This window comes from Mugil cephalus, chromosome 18, assembly GCF_022458985.1.
Source record: "Mugil cephalus isolate CIBA_MC_2020 chromosome 18, CIBA_Mcephalus_1.1, whole genome shotgun sequence".
Taxonomy (NCBI): Eukaryota; Metazoa; Chordata; class Actinopteri; order Mugiliformes; family Mugilidae; genus Mugil; species Mugil cephalus.
In genome coordinates, this window is record NC_061787.1 from 4,197,468 (window position 1) to 4,214,979 (window position 17,512).

The 17,512-nt window shown below is 41.3% G+C and overlaps 2 protein-coding genes across 6 annotated transcripts in view; one reads left to right on the forward strand and one right to left on the reverse strand.

The window, feature by feature from the left end:
* pola1 (polymerase (DNA directed), alpha 1) overlaps positions 1-4,303 on the reverse strand; it is a 68,640-nt gene extending 64,337 nt beyond the window's left edge. The window contains exons 1-8 of one of the 4 annotated variants that reach the window (XM_047568622.1): positions 4,142-4,303; positions 3,498-3,613; positions 2,116-2,212; positions 1,962-2,039; positions 1,755-1,867; positions 552-614; positions 273-365; positions 2-167 (exon numbers count right to left, since the gene is read on the reverse strand). In XM_047568622.1, coding sequence (XP_047424578.1) covers positions 2-167; positions 273-365; positions 552-614; positions 1,755-1,867; positions 1,962-2,039; positions 2,116-2,212; positions 3,498-3,613; positions 4,142-4,181 — 766 coding nt within the window. In that variant the 5' untranslated portion in view covers positions 4,182-4,303. Of the gene's footprint in view, position 1; positions 171-263; positions 366-551; positions 615-1,754; positions 1,868-1,961; positions 2,040-2,115; positions 2,213-3,497; positions 3,614-4,141 lie in introns of all 4 variants that reach the window. The other 3 variants (XM_047568621.1, XM_047568620.1, XM_047568619.1) reach the window with 3 other exon arrangements.
* A 1,614-nt stretch (positions 4,304-5,917) lies between these two features.
* Positions 5,918-17,418, forward strand: LOC124995511 (choline-phosphate cytidylyltransferase B-like). 2 transcript variants are annotated; one of them, XM_047567901.1, is made up of 8 exons: positions 5,918-6,065; positions 9,423-9,522; positions 10,941-11,057; positions 11,598-11,749; positions 13,328-13,406; positions 13,504-13,646; positions 15,298-15,486; positions 15,634-17,418. In XM_047567901.1, exons 1-8 carry the CDS (start codon positions 5,985-5,987, stop codon positions 15,856-15,858), a joined length of 1,086 nt encoding a protein of 361 aa, XP_047423857.1. In that variant the 5' UTR covers positions 5,918-5,984; the 3' UTR covers positions 15,859-17,418. The 2 variants fall into 2 exon arrangements, with proteins under 2 accessions (XP_047423857.1, XP_047423858.1); XM_047567902.1 differs by lacking the exon at positions 5,918-6,065 and adding an exon at positions 6,790-6,990.
* Positions 17,419-17,512: the final 94 nt, after the last annotated feature.

Sequence of the window (17,512 nt, forward strand, 5' to 3'; positions counted from 1 at the left end):
CCTTCATCGTCTTCTTCATGCATCTCCTCCACTTTCACTTTCACTTTCTGCTTTTCCGGAGGACGGACGGATGTGGATGGAGGACGGTGGGACGGCGGCCTGGGGGCGGGGTCTGAAGGCGGCGGTCGGATCACTTTGGCCTTTAACGCCGTAGCCGAGGGCGACTCCTGCTACAACGGTTTAAACGATTGGTTAAACGTTTTAATTCACCAAAGACCTTCCCTGTCTATGTGTAGCTGTGGTCATAATGATGTGGCGGATACCTTCGGCACCTGAGGTTTGATGGAGAAGGGATTCATGGGTGATCCCAGAGACTTCTTCTTCTTCAGAGTGACCACCGGTGGAGGAGTCAGAAGAGTCGATTTCTGAAACGAGTTAAAAATGCATTAAAAAAAAACACTGTAACGATAAAACTATAATGAAAAAAATGTTCTTGTTCTCAACTACAAAGCAACAAAAAGCTTCAGAGTCAGTTCACAGAAATCGTTTTGGTTGAAAACTCCTGGATCATAATGTAGCTCTGAGTTTTTATGTCATGTAACGCTGCCGACCTCAGAGTGCAGGTCCTGTAAGATGTCTCCTAACAGGTCGTCCTTGGACAAGTCCACGTCCTTCTGCAAAAGACAAAATGACAAACAATGAATTAGTTAGTTAAGAAGTTTCCCCCGGACCCCAGGCTTTTCCTTCTGGGCTTATATCCAACTGTCCCACACTTAAGAAGTAAAGACTCTAGATTTGTAGGTTATGTGTGTATTTGAAGCTAAATGTATCATTTCACTTAACTGGGAAAACACTGAGACCTTTTATGTGTGTTTTTTTTAAAGACATGATGCTGATATTGGTAAGTTGCTGCAGCAGGAGGAGGCTCTGAGGGAGTAAAATATCCATGTGGTGTCATATAATGTCCTGAAAAATTAAATGCATTTGTGTTGTAACTGTTTTCTATCTAATTAAAGTGAGTGTGTGCACATAAATGTGTATATATGTGTGCATATCTGTATCTGTGTCCATGTGGGCATGTAGATATGTATACCAAATAGCATTTTTTATTTATTTATTATTTAAAATGTATTCATTTAAATATTTTTGTGTTCTTTTTTATTAATTAATTAATTTATTTAAATAATGTTTAAATATTCTTGAGCTATTTTTTATTTTATTTATTTATTAGTTTATTTTTTTTTATTTAAATACTTTTTAGCTATTTTTTTTTTTTATTAATTAGTTTATTTTTTATTTAAATATTTTTTAGCCATTTTTATTTTATTTATTTCTTTTTTCCTGTACAAGTTTGGTGATGGGGAAGAGGGAGAGAAAAAAAGTTTGATTTGTTACATGTGACTTGATCTGTTGTAACTCGCAAACAAAAACTAATAAATACATTTATAACATTTTTAAAAAATGACAAAACTTCTGAAAAGTGCAGCAGTGAAGGGAAGTGTTTAGTGTTTATGGTGTAAAACTTTGGAACCGTCTGAATGATGAAACAACGAGAAGTTTAAGAAAACGTATAAAAACATGATTTATAAAAGGTACAAGGATGAAACTGGTTAAAGATTATGAATAATTATACATTATTCATTCATTCTTCTCTTAATGACTATTTGCTTTAGTATAGTATTAGGTTTCTTATTTATTACTATTATTATGAGGAAGTGGGTTAATTTTTGATTATTCGAGTGGAAAGTAACTAAACTGTTGAGTTGTGGCAACACAACAAACTTCCATGATGAAAGTGGATCAATGACACAAACCTCAGCAGGTCTCTTAACATTACTGTTCATGAAGAGGCTCTTAATGGTGTTGGGCTTAGACACGGCCGACTTCTTCGTGGCTTTCTTTGAGTCCGCTCCTCTGGCTCCTTGTCCTGCCAAAAAAAACAAACAACCAAACCGTTACCACACGTCGTTATAAACCATCCGCCTTCGTCCCTGCCCAGCGTCGTGCTTCTAAGCGTTCACCTTTTTTGCTCTCTACTACGTCTTCATCCAAGTCATCGTCGAAGATTTCTCGTCCGTCCTCCACGTAGCCTGTTCCATCTGGAAGAAGAGACACGTTAGCAGTCGTCTTCCTCGACCGGTTTCCTCTCAGCAGATTCAGGAAAGCGTAACTCACCGTCATCGATGATCCAGTCGTCCTCTTGTCTCTCCTGAACCATCTTTGAGTATTGGTCCTCGTCGACCTCTTCGTACACGCTGGTGAACTCCTCCACCTGGGAAACACAAGCGCCGGCTTAAGAATAAAATAAAAAACAGCTGCGGTGCAGTATCATGAAGAATGGCATAAGTGATATAACTTGGATTTAATGAGCAGTAAACACTGTTCTCTACATATATATATATTCATACCTGCATTTTTCCACTGTCTGCATCCTTCCCAATGGTAGATATATATACACACACACAAACACTTGTTTTTCTATATTTTTGTACTTATTTTACTTGAATTCTGCGATGTTTGTCTGTATTATATCTTCTTTTCTATTTTTTTATATATATATATTTTATATTCTTATTTTACTTCTTCTTCGTCTTAAAAGACAAATCAGGGATGAAATAGAGGTTTAATTTATTAATTTTCATATATTTTTTATTTTGTATTAACTTACTTATTGTTATTATTTGTTTACGGTTTGTTTTGTTCTTTATTATATTATTTTTATTATATGTTATGGGTATTATATACCCACACTACATCTCTTACAGTCATGTTTTGTATTTACTTTGTTACTGTTGTAGATTTTGTTTTTTGTTCCTTCAAAGTGCCTTTGTTTTCTGAATCTGAAATCTCTGAGATATTAAAGTTACAGAGACGTGCGCAGCAAAGGTTCGGATTAATACATGAAAATTCAAGGATAAAATAGATGTTGATTAATTGATTAATTTTGATCAATCAACACTAAAATTTAGACTATATAATAACTATAGACATGACTGCTTCTTAAAAGTTTACACTAAGTTTAAGTTTACAGTTTATATTTTATGTGATTTTGTTTATTCCAATTTTATTTTTCTCAGTTACTTATATTTTTTTACCTTGTGTGCCATCTACCTTGTGTGCATACAAATGTTCCAGTACTTGTATATTGTTTATTCTATTTTTTAATCTTATTTTTCGTTTACACAGTCCACTCTTTATCATTGTTATTTTTCCATCCCTATGTATCCTGTTGCAAACTGCAATTACTGCTATTATTGCTGTTTTTACAGTATTTGTCCATTGAACCTTGCATTGCATATATAATAAATATGTGCATGTACCAAATAAAACCTTCTAATTCTTATATTATTAACCAAACAAACTTCTAAGACACTTAAACCACGCAGGAAATCACTATTTGCTCCCTTTTTTACTATTATTATCATTTATTTTTTCACTTTATTTGAAAGAAAGGCCGTTTGGTGGATGCTTAGGCTGCACATCACCTACCTAAATGACATGTAAAATAAAAACAGCAGAACGGAAGCAGTCTCCAGGGCTATATAGGCTTTCCCCACCTCATACTTGATCTTCTCCCCCATCTTCGCTTTCTTGAGCTGCTCCAGCGCAGACTTCCTCCCGACCTTCTCCCTCTTCTCCCGCCTGGAGCGAGACTTGGCCAGACTCCCATCGTCTGAGGAGACGGACACATCGTTATGGCTGCTACTACTATTACTACTACTACTACCTCTACTACTACTACTACTACACAGCAGCAGCAGCAGCAGCAGCAGCAGCAGGTACAACCATGACAGCTCTCCCTGCAAATACTCCACTGCTGCTACCACATTTCATTTGATTCAGCTGCACTGGCTCGTTTGCTACGAAAACATCTTCCGATTTTAGCTTTTTGGTTGCAAGTTTTGAGAGATATATCTTCGGATATATATGTTACAAAAGGCCCAGCAGGCTGCACGGTTCACAAGACGGTTTACACAGACAACAATGGCGGCGCACTACAGCTAATATATCTCCCTTTATCTCTTATTTACCCATCTATCTATTCATATTCTTGACGGCAAACCTAAAGTCAAACACTAAACTGTGAGCTAGTCCGACAACATAAAGACACACTGATATTTAATGGCGGACGCCGGTTAGCAGGGTGTTTTATGAAAGTATAACGCATTTAACATGTTAGCTGGCTTCGTCGAAGACTCACCGGGGTCCGTGTCTTTGTCCGGGTTTGACACGGGAGCCATAACTTGTAGTTTTGTGCTGTTTTTCTGTCCTTTTTTCCTCAATGACAGCTGCTCAAAATGCGGCGACAACAACAGAGCAGCTCGCGCCAAATCCCCTTCCCGGGGAAAGTTATATACAGGAAGTGACGTGCCCGCGACGTCAGCCAATAGGATTACACCGCAGCTTCCGGTCTGTCCACTGGGTGGCAGTGTTGCGCAATGTAGAAACGAAACAGGTTTACCGTAATTCTTCTAATAAACCGATAATAGAATCAAGAATGAGAGAAATTATCTATTTTCTCCCAGAGGGCAATTAAGGGCACAGAGCAGGCAACAACGACATAAGACTGAGTGGAAAAGCTCAGTTAAAATAAGAAACATAGAAATAACAACATAGAATTGGAATATATATGTAATTATTTTTATTTTTAAATAAAAGACACACAAACCTGGTGATGAATGGTTCAAATTACATGAGAAGTGAAAATGACTGAACATTATATACCATATATACATTTGGGTGCAAAATGGCAATGAGATGTCCACCTGCAGTAAAAGTCTGTGTCAGTGTGTGTTTAGTTTATGTGAGTTTATGTGATGTGTGTGGGTGTGTGATAATTTCTTAGAAGGCAGAGTGTAGAAGTCTAGTGAATCTGACAGGAGCTAATTTACCGTGTGTTGACACATTGAAATAAAACATAAATTAGACCGATTAAAAACAAATTACAGCAGCGACTACAGGTTAGTAATCAACCCCTTGGTAGATAATTTACTATATTACTGAATATATATATAGATTTAGATTTTATCTTTAATTAAAATACAATTAAGTCCTTGTTGACAAAATGTCAGGTAACATTAACAATAAGTACATAAAACGTGCATAGAATTAATGCTGTATACTTTACTTAAGCATTGCATTTATTTTCTAATAATGACAAAACATCATACTTGTAGAATCGTTATGAAGTTTTAAAGAAAGATTTAGTGTGGGATTCATTTTTATTTATCCCCAGATTATAGCACTAGGTCATTATCCTCCATCTTTTTTCTTTTTTTTTCTAAGTCACTACTGTCTGTGCCCTGTATAGCCTGATGAAGTTCGTTTCCATAGCAACCGGGCGGGTCTATACAGGGCACAATAGATGTCCGTGCCAGATTGGGGCCACACTGACACTACAGTGCGTCCAGTAATGAAAGCACAAAGCTTGTTTTGTCCTTGACTCAAACAGTCTATTTTCTTTAGCCTTCCCTTAAATCAATGTGATCATTCAGCCTGAATCCATGGACATATCTCTATACATCCACATCTCCATATTCATCTGATCCGAAACTGTAGGAGCAGTAATTTCATATCTATAAATGTAAAAGTTGTGTACAGCATGAAGTGTGTGAGTTTAAAAATAATCTTTGTTCCCTCCCAATTTTTTTTTATTTAAGTTTTTAAGATGCACATGTTTCATTCAGATTGTGTTGGGATTTCCTAGTGCATCATCTACAGCACTATGACAGAAACATGGTTCATGAGTGAATAGCCTATTAGTGGTGAGGTCTGCTGTGAGGTCTGCTGTGAGGTCTGTGGCTCACAGTTGTCGCAGCTCATCAGCAGTGATCATCTGATGCGTCCTTTGGACCAGACTGGACAGAAGCGCCGCAGTTTCTCTGCTTCACTCTCCCGCTGCGCCGGAGCACAAACAATACAACTTTCTGCCTTAGACTAAAACAGTTAAAAATAAGACAGAAGTCAGATTTTTTATTTTTTTTTATTTTATTTTTTTATTTTTTGTTTTTGTTATTATTTTTATTATTTTTATTTTGGGCAAAATGGTGAAGCAGCGGCGCGTCAGAACGCATTCCTGTTGCGCAGCTGTCGCTCCTCTTTGTTGCAGAAGGGGATCACTGAAGGTAATATGCTCTTATTTTTCTTTTGTTTTTTTTTTTAAAAAAAAAAAAAAAAAATCAGGAATTTCCTGTTCTGTTGCTCAACTGTTACCAGTTTGAGTAGTTTGACGCGTTTAATTTCCAAACGGACTTGCACTTTTTGAGGTGTAGTCTGACTCAAAATAGTGCGCAGATAAATGTCAGAAAGGCGCTGGGATTTCTTTCTGTTTCGTTTTGGTTTATACCTTTATTTATTTTTTACATCCTGGTCCGTTTGCAGACTTATAAATTATTACTTAAAGTACAAATTTATAGTCCACTCTTGGTTCATAGCCATCAACTATCTGGCCGGTCACTGGACTGTACCACTCGGTGCCATCTTTCACCGATGGCGCTATGGGCCGCTCCACCAATCCTGACAGGTTATACTGCTGGGCTGCTGGAGCCGGCCTCTGATTGGCTGCTCCTTGGAGCCCTCTCTCCTCTTTCCCGTCGCCATGGAGAGAGCTGCGAACACCCAGAGATCGTCTATTGAGACTCACTCCTGGCCTGTTTCCTCCTCTTGTTTTTGCCACCGGTGAATATCTGTGTCCGCATTGAAGCAGCGTCAAATTAAAATAACAGAACAGAAACTATTTCATCACACGTGGAGGTAGAGGTCAATTTGTGACACCGGGAAACAGCAGAAGAGTGAGACCTCGTCTCCTCTCTGCCGCAGGGGGATCAGAGAGGAGGAGGAGGAGGAGAGGCCAGACAGAGGAGGGAGAGCAGAGATTGGGCGAGGAGGAGGAGGAGGGGGGGGGACAGAGGAAGGAGAAAGAGAGAGTGGTGAGGAGAGAGGCATCGTCTCACTGATGCTGAGTCACATAACAGAGGGGCCACCGCTGCATCCCATGAGTCTTTGGGAATAATGGAGGAGCTTGAACACACCTGCCCTCATCCGCGGACGGTAGGGCGCCTGTGCTTGTGTGTTTTCTTCTGTCCTTGCAGTGTATGTGTGTGTGACACTAGGAGGAGGAGGAGGAGGAGGAGGAGGAGGAAGACAAAGGGTCCTGCTTCCTCCTCCCCTGTTACGAAACAGATCCCCTACAGCATGTGGCTGTGGGAGATGCTCATAGTGCTGAGTGGACATTGCGTGCCGCCATAAGGAGAAAGGGTTTTACGCGCAGAAGGAGTCGTAGCGTGGGACATTGCCGCAGTGAGCACAGAGAGCCTCCTGTGTTCGGATCCCCTCCTCTTTCTCATCCATCTGTGTCCCTCCAAACTCTCCATTTTGCGTCTCCTCCAGTCTATACTGTATTGTCGTCCTCTGCCCTCCTTTTTTGTGTTTTTGTTTTTTTTTTTTTTTTATTCCAGCTTTAATCCGTCTTATGCCAGATGTTCTTGTGCTTGTGCCAGAGCAGGCTTTACCCCTCATCCCGACAGGCCCCTGTGCTCCTACTCACTTTGTTTACCAGCCGCTCTGTGTGTTGAATATTTGTAAGCTACCTCTCTGTTCTCAAATCAATCCTGGCTGAAGAGCTGGATGCTCCCTCAGGACGATGAAGTGGCTGCTGACGGCAACAATTTAATTCGCACACTGTTCACATTGTTACTTTAGGCTAAAACCAAACATTTTCCAGACGTCTAAAGTGCTGCTGATTGTTGCAGCTCATGAAATTAAAAGGCACTTCATCTACTGCAGCTAACCAGGAGCGTTTTAACCCGTGGCAAAGTTTTCTGCACCTCTGCTGCACACAAATGTCCAAGTGCATCCTCGCAGAGTCTCTTAATTCAAACTGAAAACCTAGCAAAGTCTATTAGCTGACACGTTCTGGCTGCAGAATAGTCTCTACGTCTGCCCAAATGTCCAAGGAAACACGTATTCTGTTCACGTTGGTTGTATTTTCCATTTATCTGGAGCTAATTTTATAACTATTATAAAATGTGACCAGAACCCTGGATGTAAAAGCATAGATTTGGTTAACCTTCTATTCCCCTTTGTTAAAAAACGGCTAAGATGCTAAGAATGCTAAGAAATTACCATAAAGCAGTGTTGCTGTATCCAAAAATCCGAAGTTAAAAGCGAAGTAAACTGGAGTCTGGCCCTCATGCAAGTGTCTCCTCCATTGTTTTAAACCACAGACTGTATATAAACATGGACAATGCGCCCCCACTTCCTTGCATTGGGCCAATCTCGTGCACCATCTTGTGACTCTGGAGCCAGATTCGGATCACATCCTGTTTCCATAGCATCAAATAACGAACTAAAACAAAACATATCCAAGAATTTGAAGCTTGAACATGCATCCATGTTATATGAACAACCTAAAAAGACTGAAACCATCCTAGAGAAAAATGAATTTGGCGTCTATTTTAGTGTTTTATTTTGAACCGAGTAACATGGAGGGGGTGGAGCTTATGACCTATACTGCAGTCAGACACCAGGGGGAGCTCTACTTGCTTTGACATCCATCTTTATGTTTTAATTAAACACCCCTGGATCCAAAATGCAGCGAGAATGTATCCGCCGTTAAATACTGATGTTTGTTCGTGTTTGTTTGGCTTTAATGCAGAGACAAACATATTCACTGGAGTTATTTTAAGATAATGTGAGCACCACAAACACATTCTGCTTCACTGCATTGGAAAGGAGGAACCCATTCAGAAACGCCACTTGGGTTTGTGCCTCCCATGTATTGTTGCTTATTTAAACCTCTCTCCTCCAGCTCTGTGTTGGAGCTGTATGTTCATCGGTTTGTCCTCGTCTGTGTTCAATGGAAAACCTACACTTATCGCCAGACTCCGGCTACGTCGCTGCTCCTAGAAGACACACTGACGTCAGGCGCCTTGCCTTGTCCACAGAGACCGAACCTGTTTCCATGTTTTCCTCCTCCTCCTCCTCCTCTTCCACTCCCACAGCTTTCTGCTCGGTTCTCTTTCACCCGTGTGAATGAGATGCAGTGAATATTCCCTGCAGTCAACAGATGGCAGGCTCGCACTGCAACACTTTAACCTTGATACAGCTTCGACTCGTACTAACAAGCTCTCATCGCGGCTCGTGCCTCTTATTGTCTGGTGAAGCTGTTAATTGTTCTTATGCACGTCACCTTTTTCTCTTTCCAGCGTCGTGAGCTGCTCCTTCGACATCATATCAATCGTCCCGTCCTGAATTTCTTTCAGTAAAAGAAGTAAACGTATTCTCACGCACACCCGCTGATCAATAACACTCTGTTGTTCCAACATGGAGCTAAGGTCAATGCCCTAATGGAGGTTACTGTAACCGGGATGGATGCGGAGGCAGGTTGTGTACCGTTCAAGGATTTCTGTTTAGAGGGACTCTTATGTGTTTTGTAAAATGTATCATCAGTCTCCCTCATTCGCTCCATCTCTCTGTCTCAGACTCTCACCGAGCCTGCCATCTTTGCCAGGGAGACCAGCTGCGATTGTCGCGCGCCTCATGAGAAACTCACCATCGCGCAGGCCCGCAGAGGCACCCCAGGTAGACCACCACCTCCACCACCTCCTCCTCCTCCACCTCCACCTCCTCCTCCTCCTCCTCCTTTCTCCCATTTCATCCCACGTGGTTCTTCTCCAGCAGCTGTGATGGTTATCCATTTCACCTTCACCCGCATTCCCTCAACTATTTTTGCTGCTCTGCTAATGCTAATGCTGCTAATGCTAACTGTGAACCAACTTCTGTTACAATGCTTCTGTTCCTACTCATGCTACCTCTGCCGCTACCACTACAGCTTAAAATGTATGTATTGTGTAGGTTGTAGTCTGTATAATTGTGTTCATACACCGATCAGCCACAAGATTAAAACCACTAGCAGGAGAGGTAAATAACATTTAAACCACCTTGACCTGGTATTCATTCATGTGGATGTTACTTAGACATGTAGCACCCACCTAGAGCAGACCAGACACCCCATAGCAATGACACTCAGACACTTTAGGAACAACTCGATAAACACGAAGAGCAGCACAAGATGTTGACCATCTTCACTAGATGGATCAAGTGGGATGATCCACAGAGCACAACTTCCCCTCGAAGACCTTCAGAAGGCCCACGTCCATTCTCTGATGGACTGTTTTGGAGGCACAACGGACACCTACACAATATTAGAAAGGTGGTCATAATGTTATGCCTGATTTGTGCATATGTTTGTATGTTTATATCTTTTTTTAGTTTAGTTCAGTCTTCTCTTGAAGTATATTGGACGCTGGATTGAAAGGGTTTTAATTCCCGTGCCTTTCCTCCAATTTGGACGTGGCTACTTGGAAAATTACAGTCCACAGTTTTAAGTATGTAGTCGTTATATAACTGCAACTATAAAACGTTTTGGTAAACAGCTGAAAAAGCTGCTGCAGTGTCCGAACATATGCAGACTTGACTGTATTTGGACGGACATGTGCCCTCGGTACCACCAGTTATATTCATCCACACAGATATTTTATACAGTGATGAAAAAAAAATAATGTATCATGTATTTTATATCCCCTTCAGCCATTTCTGAAAATGGCAGCAAACATTAAAGGCAGCAGATAAATCGTAGTGTAAAGGTGTTGTACTCTGCACATTGGGCCACATTTGAAGTGACACACATTAGAGACATGAGGCATCAAACATGAGTTTGACCCACATTTGCAGTGTAAACGCCACAGAGGTTTTATTAAAGCTGATAAAGAAGGGAAGTCCAGTGATGTGTTCAATTCTACTAGAGAACTACTGCACGTGAGAGAACCTCTTTGCAAAATGTTCTGAAAACGAATATAATTTTGGGATGTTGGGGTAGAAAGAAGTGAGCTTATCAGACCCCGCTCGTCATCTCCCTTTGAGGCGAATGCTTCGAGGTTATATTAACCGCTTCTTTCAGTTTGTGTGATTGTTTGTGTTGTATTGCTGTGTGTTTCCAGTGGACCGGCCGGTCAGAGTCTACGCCGATGGCATCTTTGACCTGTTCCACTCTGGGCACGCTCGTGCTCTCATGCAGGCCAAGAACCTCTTTCCCAACACCTACCTCATAGTAGGAGGTAAGAAATGCTCCCAACAGTCCCAACGCTATGGTCTACAACACAGGTCTTCAACAGGGGGGGTCCACGACCCCTAAGAGGTCCACAGAGGTGCTCCAGGGACGTTGCAGAATCTTTGATTGATTAGACGTTTTTTATATATATTTTAATTTCAACCCACAAATTTTATTTTCTTGAAATACACATTAATATGAATCCAACATATTTTAGTAAAGGGATAAATGGAGGCTGAGACCTGTCAATCAAAGCCTCCTGTACACAGTAGACCCCGCCCCTATCGCTGCTGAGCCAATCACAACACACTTTATCTGTCAATTACATACAAACACATCCCAATTTAGGGTATGTTCATGTTTATGTCAGTTGCACGGCCACCCTACTACCCTAATATATGAACCTAAATATTATTTGAATAGCTTAATATTGAATGCAAAATGATAATAATAATGCATATTTATAAATAGCACCAGGCCGAGTTTAATATGGCCTGAAAAACGTTGAAGTGATAAGGTTTATCTGTGTTTCCTCTCCTTGGAACAGTGTGCAGCGATGAGCTCACCCATAAGTACAAGGGTTTCACGGTCATGACGGAGCACGAGCGCTACGAAGCGCTGAGGCACTGCCGCTACGTCGACGAGGTTTTGAGAGACGCGCCCTGGACTCTCACTCCTGACTTCCTGGAGACACACAAGGTGCGTGTTTGTGAGGTTGTTGGAGCCACGTGCATGAAAATGGTTTAGGTGTGAGACACATTTCCAAAGCAACAAGACCCGATGAAGTATCAGTCAAATGCTGCAGGCAGTGTGATTCAGAAGGGAAGTCAATATTGACAGAGCGTACAACTTGTTGTCTTCCCCTTCTGTCTCTGAGAGTGATAAAACAAACAGTGGTGACACATGCATATGACGTCTACATGCCTCCAGTCTTTTCTCTTCATTTCCGCTCGCCAGTAATGTTTTTTTAATCTGGAATCCCCACAATTTTAAATAAACAAGACAGATACTTGTTACAGTTACTAGGTAGGTAGCAAAAAAGCAACAACCAGAAAATGGCTGAGTAGCGAGGGTCCAACAATTGGATAGAAATAGTTGAAGAAATTTATAGCATGGAAAGGAGAACATTTTCCCTGAGACACAACACTGAAAAGGGAAACAGATATTGGAAGGAACGGAGGTGTTATCTAGGCCCAACACTGAATATTTGCTTTGATTGGAGAACTTTATGTCTTTTGTTTTATAAAATACGCTGAATATTCAGTATATTTTTTTTATCCACATATTTTTTTATTATTCTGTGTGGAGAGATCTCTTCCGTTCTTTTCTCTGTTTCACTTCTCTAATTTCTTTTTGGCGAGAGGACAGTGAAAATCTGTTCTACTAGAGAGACTAATCCAACCTTTATTTTTTGGACACATAAAATGTGTTCTGTGTTTATTTGGGGGATTCTTGTTACACGTCAATGCTAATGCTAACCACTAGGCTAGCTAACACAGCATTGGTTGTGTGTTTACTACGTTACCCTCCACTGTGGTTCCACTTACTTCTTGTAATATCTTTGTTGGAGAGGCTTCACTTGATAAAGACAGACCAGACTTCCTTCCCTCTGTGTCGTCCTTTGGACAAATCGTCCATCCAGTGAGTGGGAGTGTAGGAGTCGGTGAATTTAAAATAACACTCACGATCTCAGAGATTAGTATATTCTCTAAAATATATGTTTTCCCCGTCCGTTCTTGCCAAAACAGTCCATTGAAATATGCTAACCACCGTTTACAAGCTACAGTGTTTGAGATGTTTTGCTTCCAGCTAAGCTCCGCCCCTCACGTTTTTTATGCCCCCGTGCTGTTGTTAATATTAAATTTCAATCTATCCTTTGCCACCAGAGCCTTAGTACTTGCTCTGGGGGTCTCAGGCTGGAACAATCTGTATTGTAAGTGATGCTATATCCATAAAATTTAATTGAACTGACTCAACTCCTCACTCTGTACATATCGTATAATTAGCGTAATGGGTGCAATGACACCTATAGCAACAACTGAGACAGCCAGTTGTGAATAATTAGTAAAAAGAGACGTTAATCAGGTGGAGCCATGATAAGATAAGATGAGACATTTTGTGGCCCCAGTTTTTAGACACATGTGCGTCGTGTTCAACCCTTGTGATCTTTGCAAAAGTCTAACTTTAAAACCTTCTGTTCACTTTTCGTTGCCCCGTGTCCGTCTACCAGTGCCGTGTTTTCTGCCATGCAGTACGTGTCCTTTGATTGTTTCTCAGATCGATTTTGTGGCTCACGATGATATCCCATACTCCTCAGCAGGAAGTGAGGACGTTTATAAACACATCAAGGAGGCAGGTCAGTGCGCCACGATGAAAGCGACTGTCTGCACTTCCTCTTAAAATGTACCTCAGGCACTCATCAAATTGTGTGTGTTGCTATGCGTGTATACCAGGGATGTTTGTACCCACACAGCGGACAGAGGGAATCTCAACTTCTGACATAATTACCAGAATTGTCAGAGACTATGACGTCTACGCCCGGCGCAACCTCCAGCGAGGCTACACGGCCAAGGAGCTCAACGTCAGCTACATCAACGTAAGAGCAAAACCAGCTTGACATCAGCATTACTATTAGCTTAACAATTAATGCTGTATCCCCTTAGTTTCCTTAATTATGTTTTATGACTTTTATCACAATCTACCAGCTTGAATAAAGCACTGTAAGAAGTACCAATGGGTAATAATTTTAAACCAAAAATGAATCCAACGTGGAAGGAAGTCTTACAACCTGCGTTTGGCTGGCTACAAAAAACACAAAAAAAAAAACAAGATGGTGACATTCAGTCTTCTTTTTATGCAACGTACATTTTTATCATATTATTTATTTTTATTATGAAGCCAAAACAAATAGAGCTCCCCCTGGTTGCTGGAGGCTGCAGTATAGGTCATATAAGCTCCACCCCCTCCGTGCTAATGGGCGGGACTTGGGCCCAAAACCATAATACACATCTAACTCTTTTTTTTTTTTACAAGGATGGTTTCTGTCATTTTAGGTAGTTAATATAATGATCAAGAGTAATTTTTTTTGATAAATTTTGTTTAAGTTAGTTATTTGACACTATAGAAACAGGATGTGACATAATGGCGACCACCAGAGTTGTATAAACATTTATTTTTTTTAAATATTAAGAGTGCATAATCCAGCATTTCTTTGTAACTGGTGGAGGTGGAGTAGAGCGTAGTATTAATTAAATGAAAATGCGAGAGAGTTTGGAGGAAGTGTGGTCGTGTCATCAATATAGCATCTGTTTGGCCAATGCAAGGAAGTGGGGACACTCAGTCCATATTTACATACAGTCTATGTTATTATTATTTATTTATTTTTCACTTGCTTAGAACGAGGTAACATATGGAACAAATTGTCTTCATGAAGCTGCCATTTTTGTGCCACCATTCTTCCAAATGAAACACTAGCTCTCAGTAGGACCTTTTGCGTGTAAACTCGTGCAGTTTCTCTTCACAACCTCACCACTAGATGTCACTAAATCACACACGCTGGCCCTTTAATTTCTCATGCAGCCACATGTGATCAGATTAAATGACACTGCTCCTCCGCTTACAGGGTTTCTGCAAGTTTGAACAAGTGAAATTTAAGACTTTTTAAGACCTTTTTTTTAGACTATTATGGGTTAAATTTAGGCACTGGAAAAACAAAAAAATAAGGAAAATCAGGGACCCAGATTTACTTTGAAAGTAACAAAATTTAGTCGTTCAGTTATCATCTCAGGACGTCCCTGGGGTGGGCTCCACTGATGAGGAATAGAAAGATAATAGGCCTATGTTAATGGGGGTCACACTGCAATAAATAGACTTGACTAAATGTAATTTAAGACGTACAATGCAAAATAAACTCATAAATTATAAATTCTTTTTCTTTACTAGCTGTTCTTTGGATTTGTTTTGTGTTATTCCATTAATTGTTTATGCTGAATGTTTGTCATTTAGAGGGTCCACCTGACAAATACTGGATCCTTTCCTATTTTATTGATCTGTTCAGTATTCTTTTTTACTTATGTGCTAATAAATAAATAAATAAATTCAAGACTTTTTAAGGCCTTATATTGGGGTTATAAATCTTAAATGGGTACTTCTCATTTAGATTAAGATAATTATTTTCCTTTTATTTCTTCCACCTGGGTTCTGTTTTTGTCAAGCATGTGTTCATCTGCTGCCTTCGATCCCTTCAGGAGAAGAAGTACCGGCTACAGAACCAGGTGGACCGCATGAAGGAGAAGGTCCGCACGGTGGAGGAGAAGAGCAAACACTTTGTTTACCGCGTGGAGGAGAAAAGTCACGACCTGATTCAGAAATGGGAAGAGAAATCCAGAGAGTTTATTGGCAACTTCCTCGAGCTTTTTGGGCCTGATGGGACATGGGTAAGTGACGTCAGACAGCAGGTTCAAAAGTGAATTCTCACTCTAAACCGTGTTTTACTCAGTCGATGTTTAGCATCCGAGCACAAAACACGACGTTTAATGTCTCAAAATGTGATGCCACCGATTTCCTCTTGTGTCCGTTTACAGAAACAAGTGTTTCAGGAGCGCAGCGGTCGAATGCTGTCCTACGCTCTGTCTCCCAGGGAGTCGCCCTGCAACAGTCCCCCCCGCGAACTGTCCCCCCTGCGCTCCCCCTCGCCCCCTTCTCCCCCCTCCCGCTGGCACAACGCCCGGCCCTCCCCTCCCACCTCCCCGAAAGGAGCGTCGGCGTCGATAAGCAGCATGAGCGAAGGCGACGAAGACGAGAAGTAGACGGACTGCAGCGCGCACAGACACAAACACAAACACTTCACTCGTACACACACACACTTCACTCACAGTACACTGCCTGGGAACTGCTCTCACATGCGCGCACACACACAGACACACACACACATATACTTGTACAAACGCTGGCTGGTCACTCAAACCTCAAGGATGTTGCAAATATGCAATGCGGACAGCGACCATGGGAAACGTAGTTCTGAGCTGCAGAGCCAAGAAGCCATCGCTGTCTCTGTTGTCGTGGCAACCAAGCAGCCCCGGAGGGAAGATGTCACGTATTGCTTGGGATTGTCCAGCGCTGATAGAGACTGTCCAACAACTTTTTTTTTTTTTTTTTTTGTCCTAATACGTTAGCTCATCCTGTTTTTTTTTTCTTTCTTTAGTTTTAAGAAGTTTCCTTGTAACTGTTGTGACCTCTAGGTGTGAATAGGCCCCAAAGTTGCGGAGGAAACGCTGCATCCGAAATCCAGTCCTGCAGGTCACGTAAACGGGAGCTGGTTTCCTTCCCATCACTGTGTACGTTTGGTGCTTGTTTAATTAAAGGAGAGACACTGGACACGCTAGAATAGCAGAGGTGACGCCGAGGAACGGCCTCTTTGCACTCGAGACACACGGTCGGTGCCAGTTTGGTGTAAATTATCACAGATGAGACGTATTTCAATTCAGTTTTCTGTAAGAAATTAAAATGAGCCGATCAGCAGTCTGCACGAAACAAACAAACAAAACTCTGAAGGAAACACAACTGAGGACAAAGGGGGGAACAAAGGTTTTGGGCATCTAACATAGACATTAACAGCCCCTAAAAATTAGTCGTAGTTCTATTAAATTGCTTGTGGGTCCCGTGGTTGATGAGACAGAAAATAACTCTCATGTGGATGTACTGAATGTAAACTTGAGCCTCTTCTTATTCCTCTGTGTCTCTGTGGGAATGGGACACCAGACATTGATCTCGTTTGACGTCTCAGTTCTGAAAATGCACCTCGAGAAAAGACGAAGCCGAGGAGCTGTGAGCGAGAAAATGGCGGCAGCAGACGTTTTGACTTGTAGGGAAATCACGGGTGCATCACGAATACGTTCCACTTAGGGGGAAGGTCCTGCTTTTAGTGCGCATGCTGGTTCCCTGTCAGGGGTTTCTGGGACATGTGATGGAACCGTCCTTGATCCCACCTGTGCTCACGGCAAATCAAAATGTCAGTGTAAGTTTCTGCCTCTCGTCACATCCTCGATTCTTCCTCGACTGAGAAGAAGAGATGCAAGGAAATGAGAAATGAGAAGAGGGGTAGATGCAGCTACGTTTGGATTTTCAGCATAAAAGCCATGCATTTCTTTCCTCGTTTTCTGCAGACGTTTTCCGACTCCTTAGAACATGATGTCAGCCGTCAATACAACCAAGATGAACTCTGACGATACTTGAAATGTACAAACATCGAAGCTCGCCGCCGGTTATTGGAAATGTATTCCACAAATCTTTTGCTCAGGTCTGGATGCTGCAGACCTCTACTCCCGATATCCCCCGCGATAACATCAAAAAAAAAAAAAAAAAAAATACCCCAACATAACGTAGGGATCTTAACATCCTGTACTCACTACATGTTAATCTGCACTATATGTACAAACTTTAGGAATGTGTGTATTCTTTTTT

Bases quoted from the DNA above. Each gene is read 5' to 3' on its own strand.
- LOC124995511 (XM_047567901.1), top strand. From the start codon at position 5,985: ATGGTGAAGCAGCGGCGCGTCAGAACGCATTCCTGTTGCGCAGCTGTC. The intron at 9,523-10,940 runs GTAGACCACCAC...GTGTGTTTCCAG, and splicing joins GGCCCGCAGAGGCACCCCAG to TGGACCGGCCGGTCAGAGTC. The intron at 11,750-13,327 runs GTGCGTGTTTGT...ATTGTTTCTCAG, and splicing joins ACTTCCTGGAGACACACAAG to ATCGATTTTGTGGCTCACGA.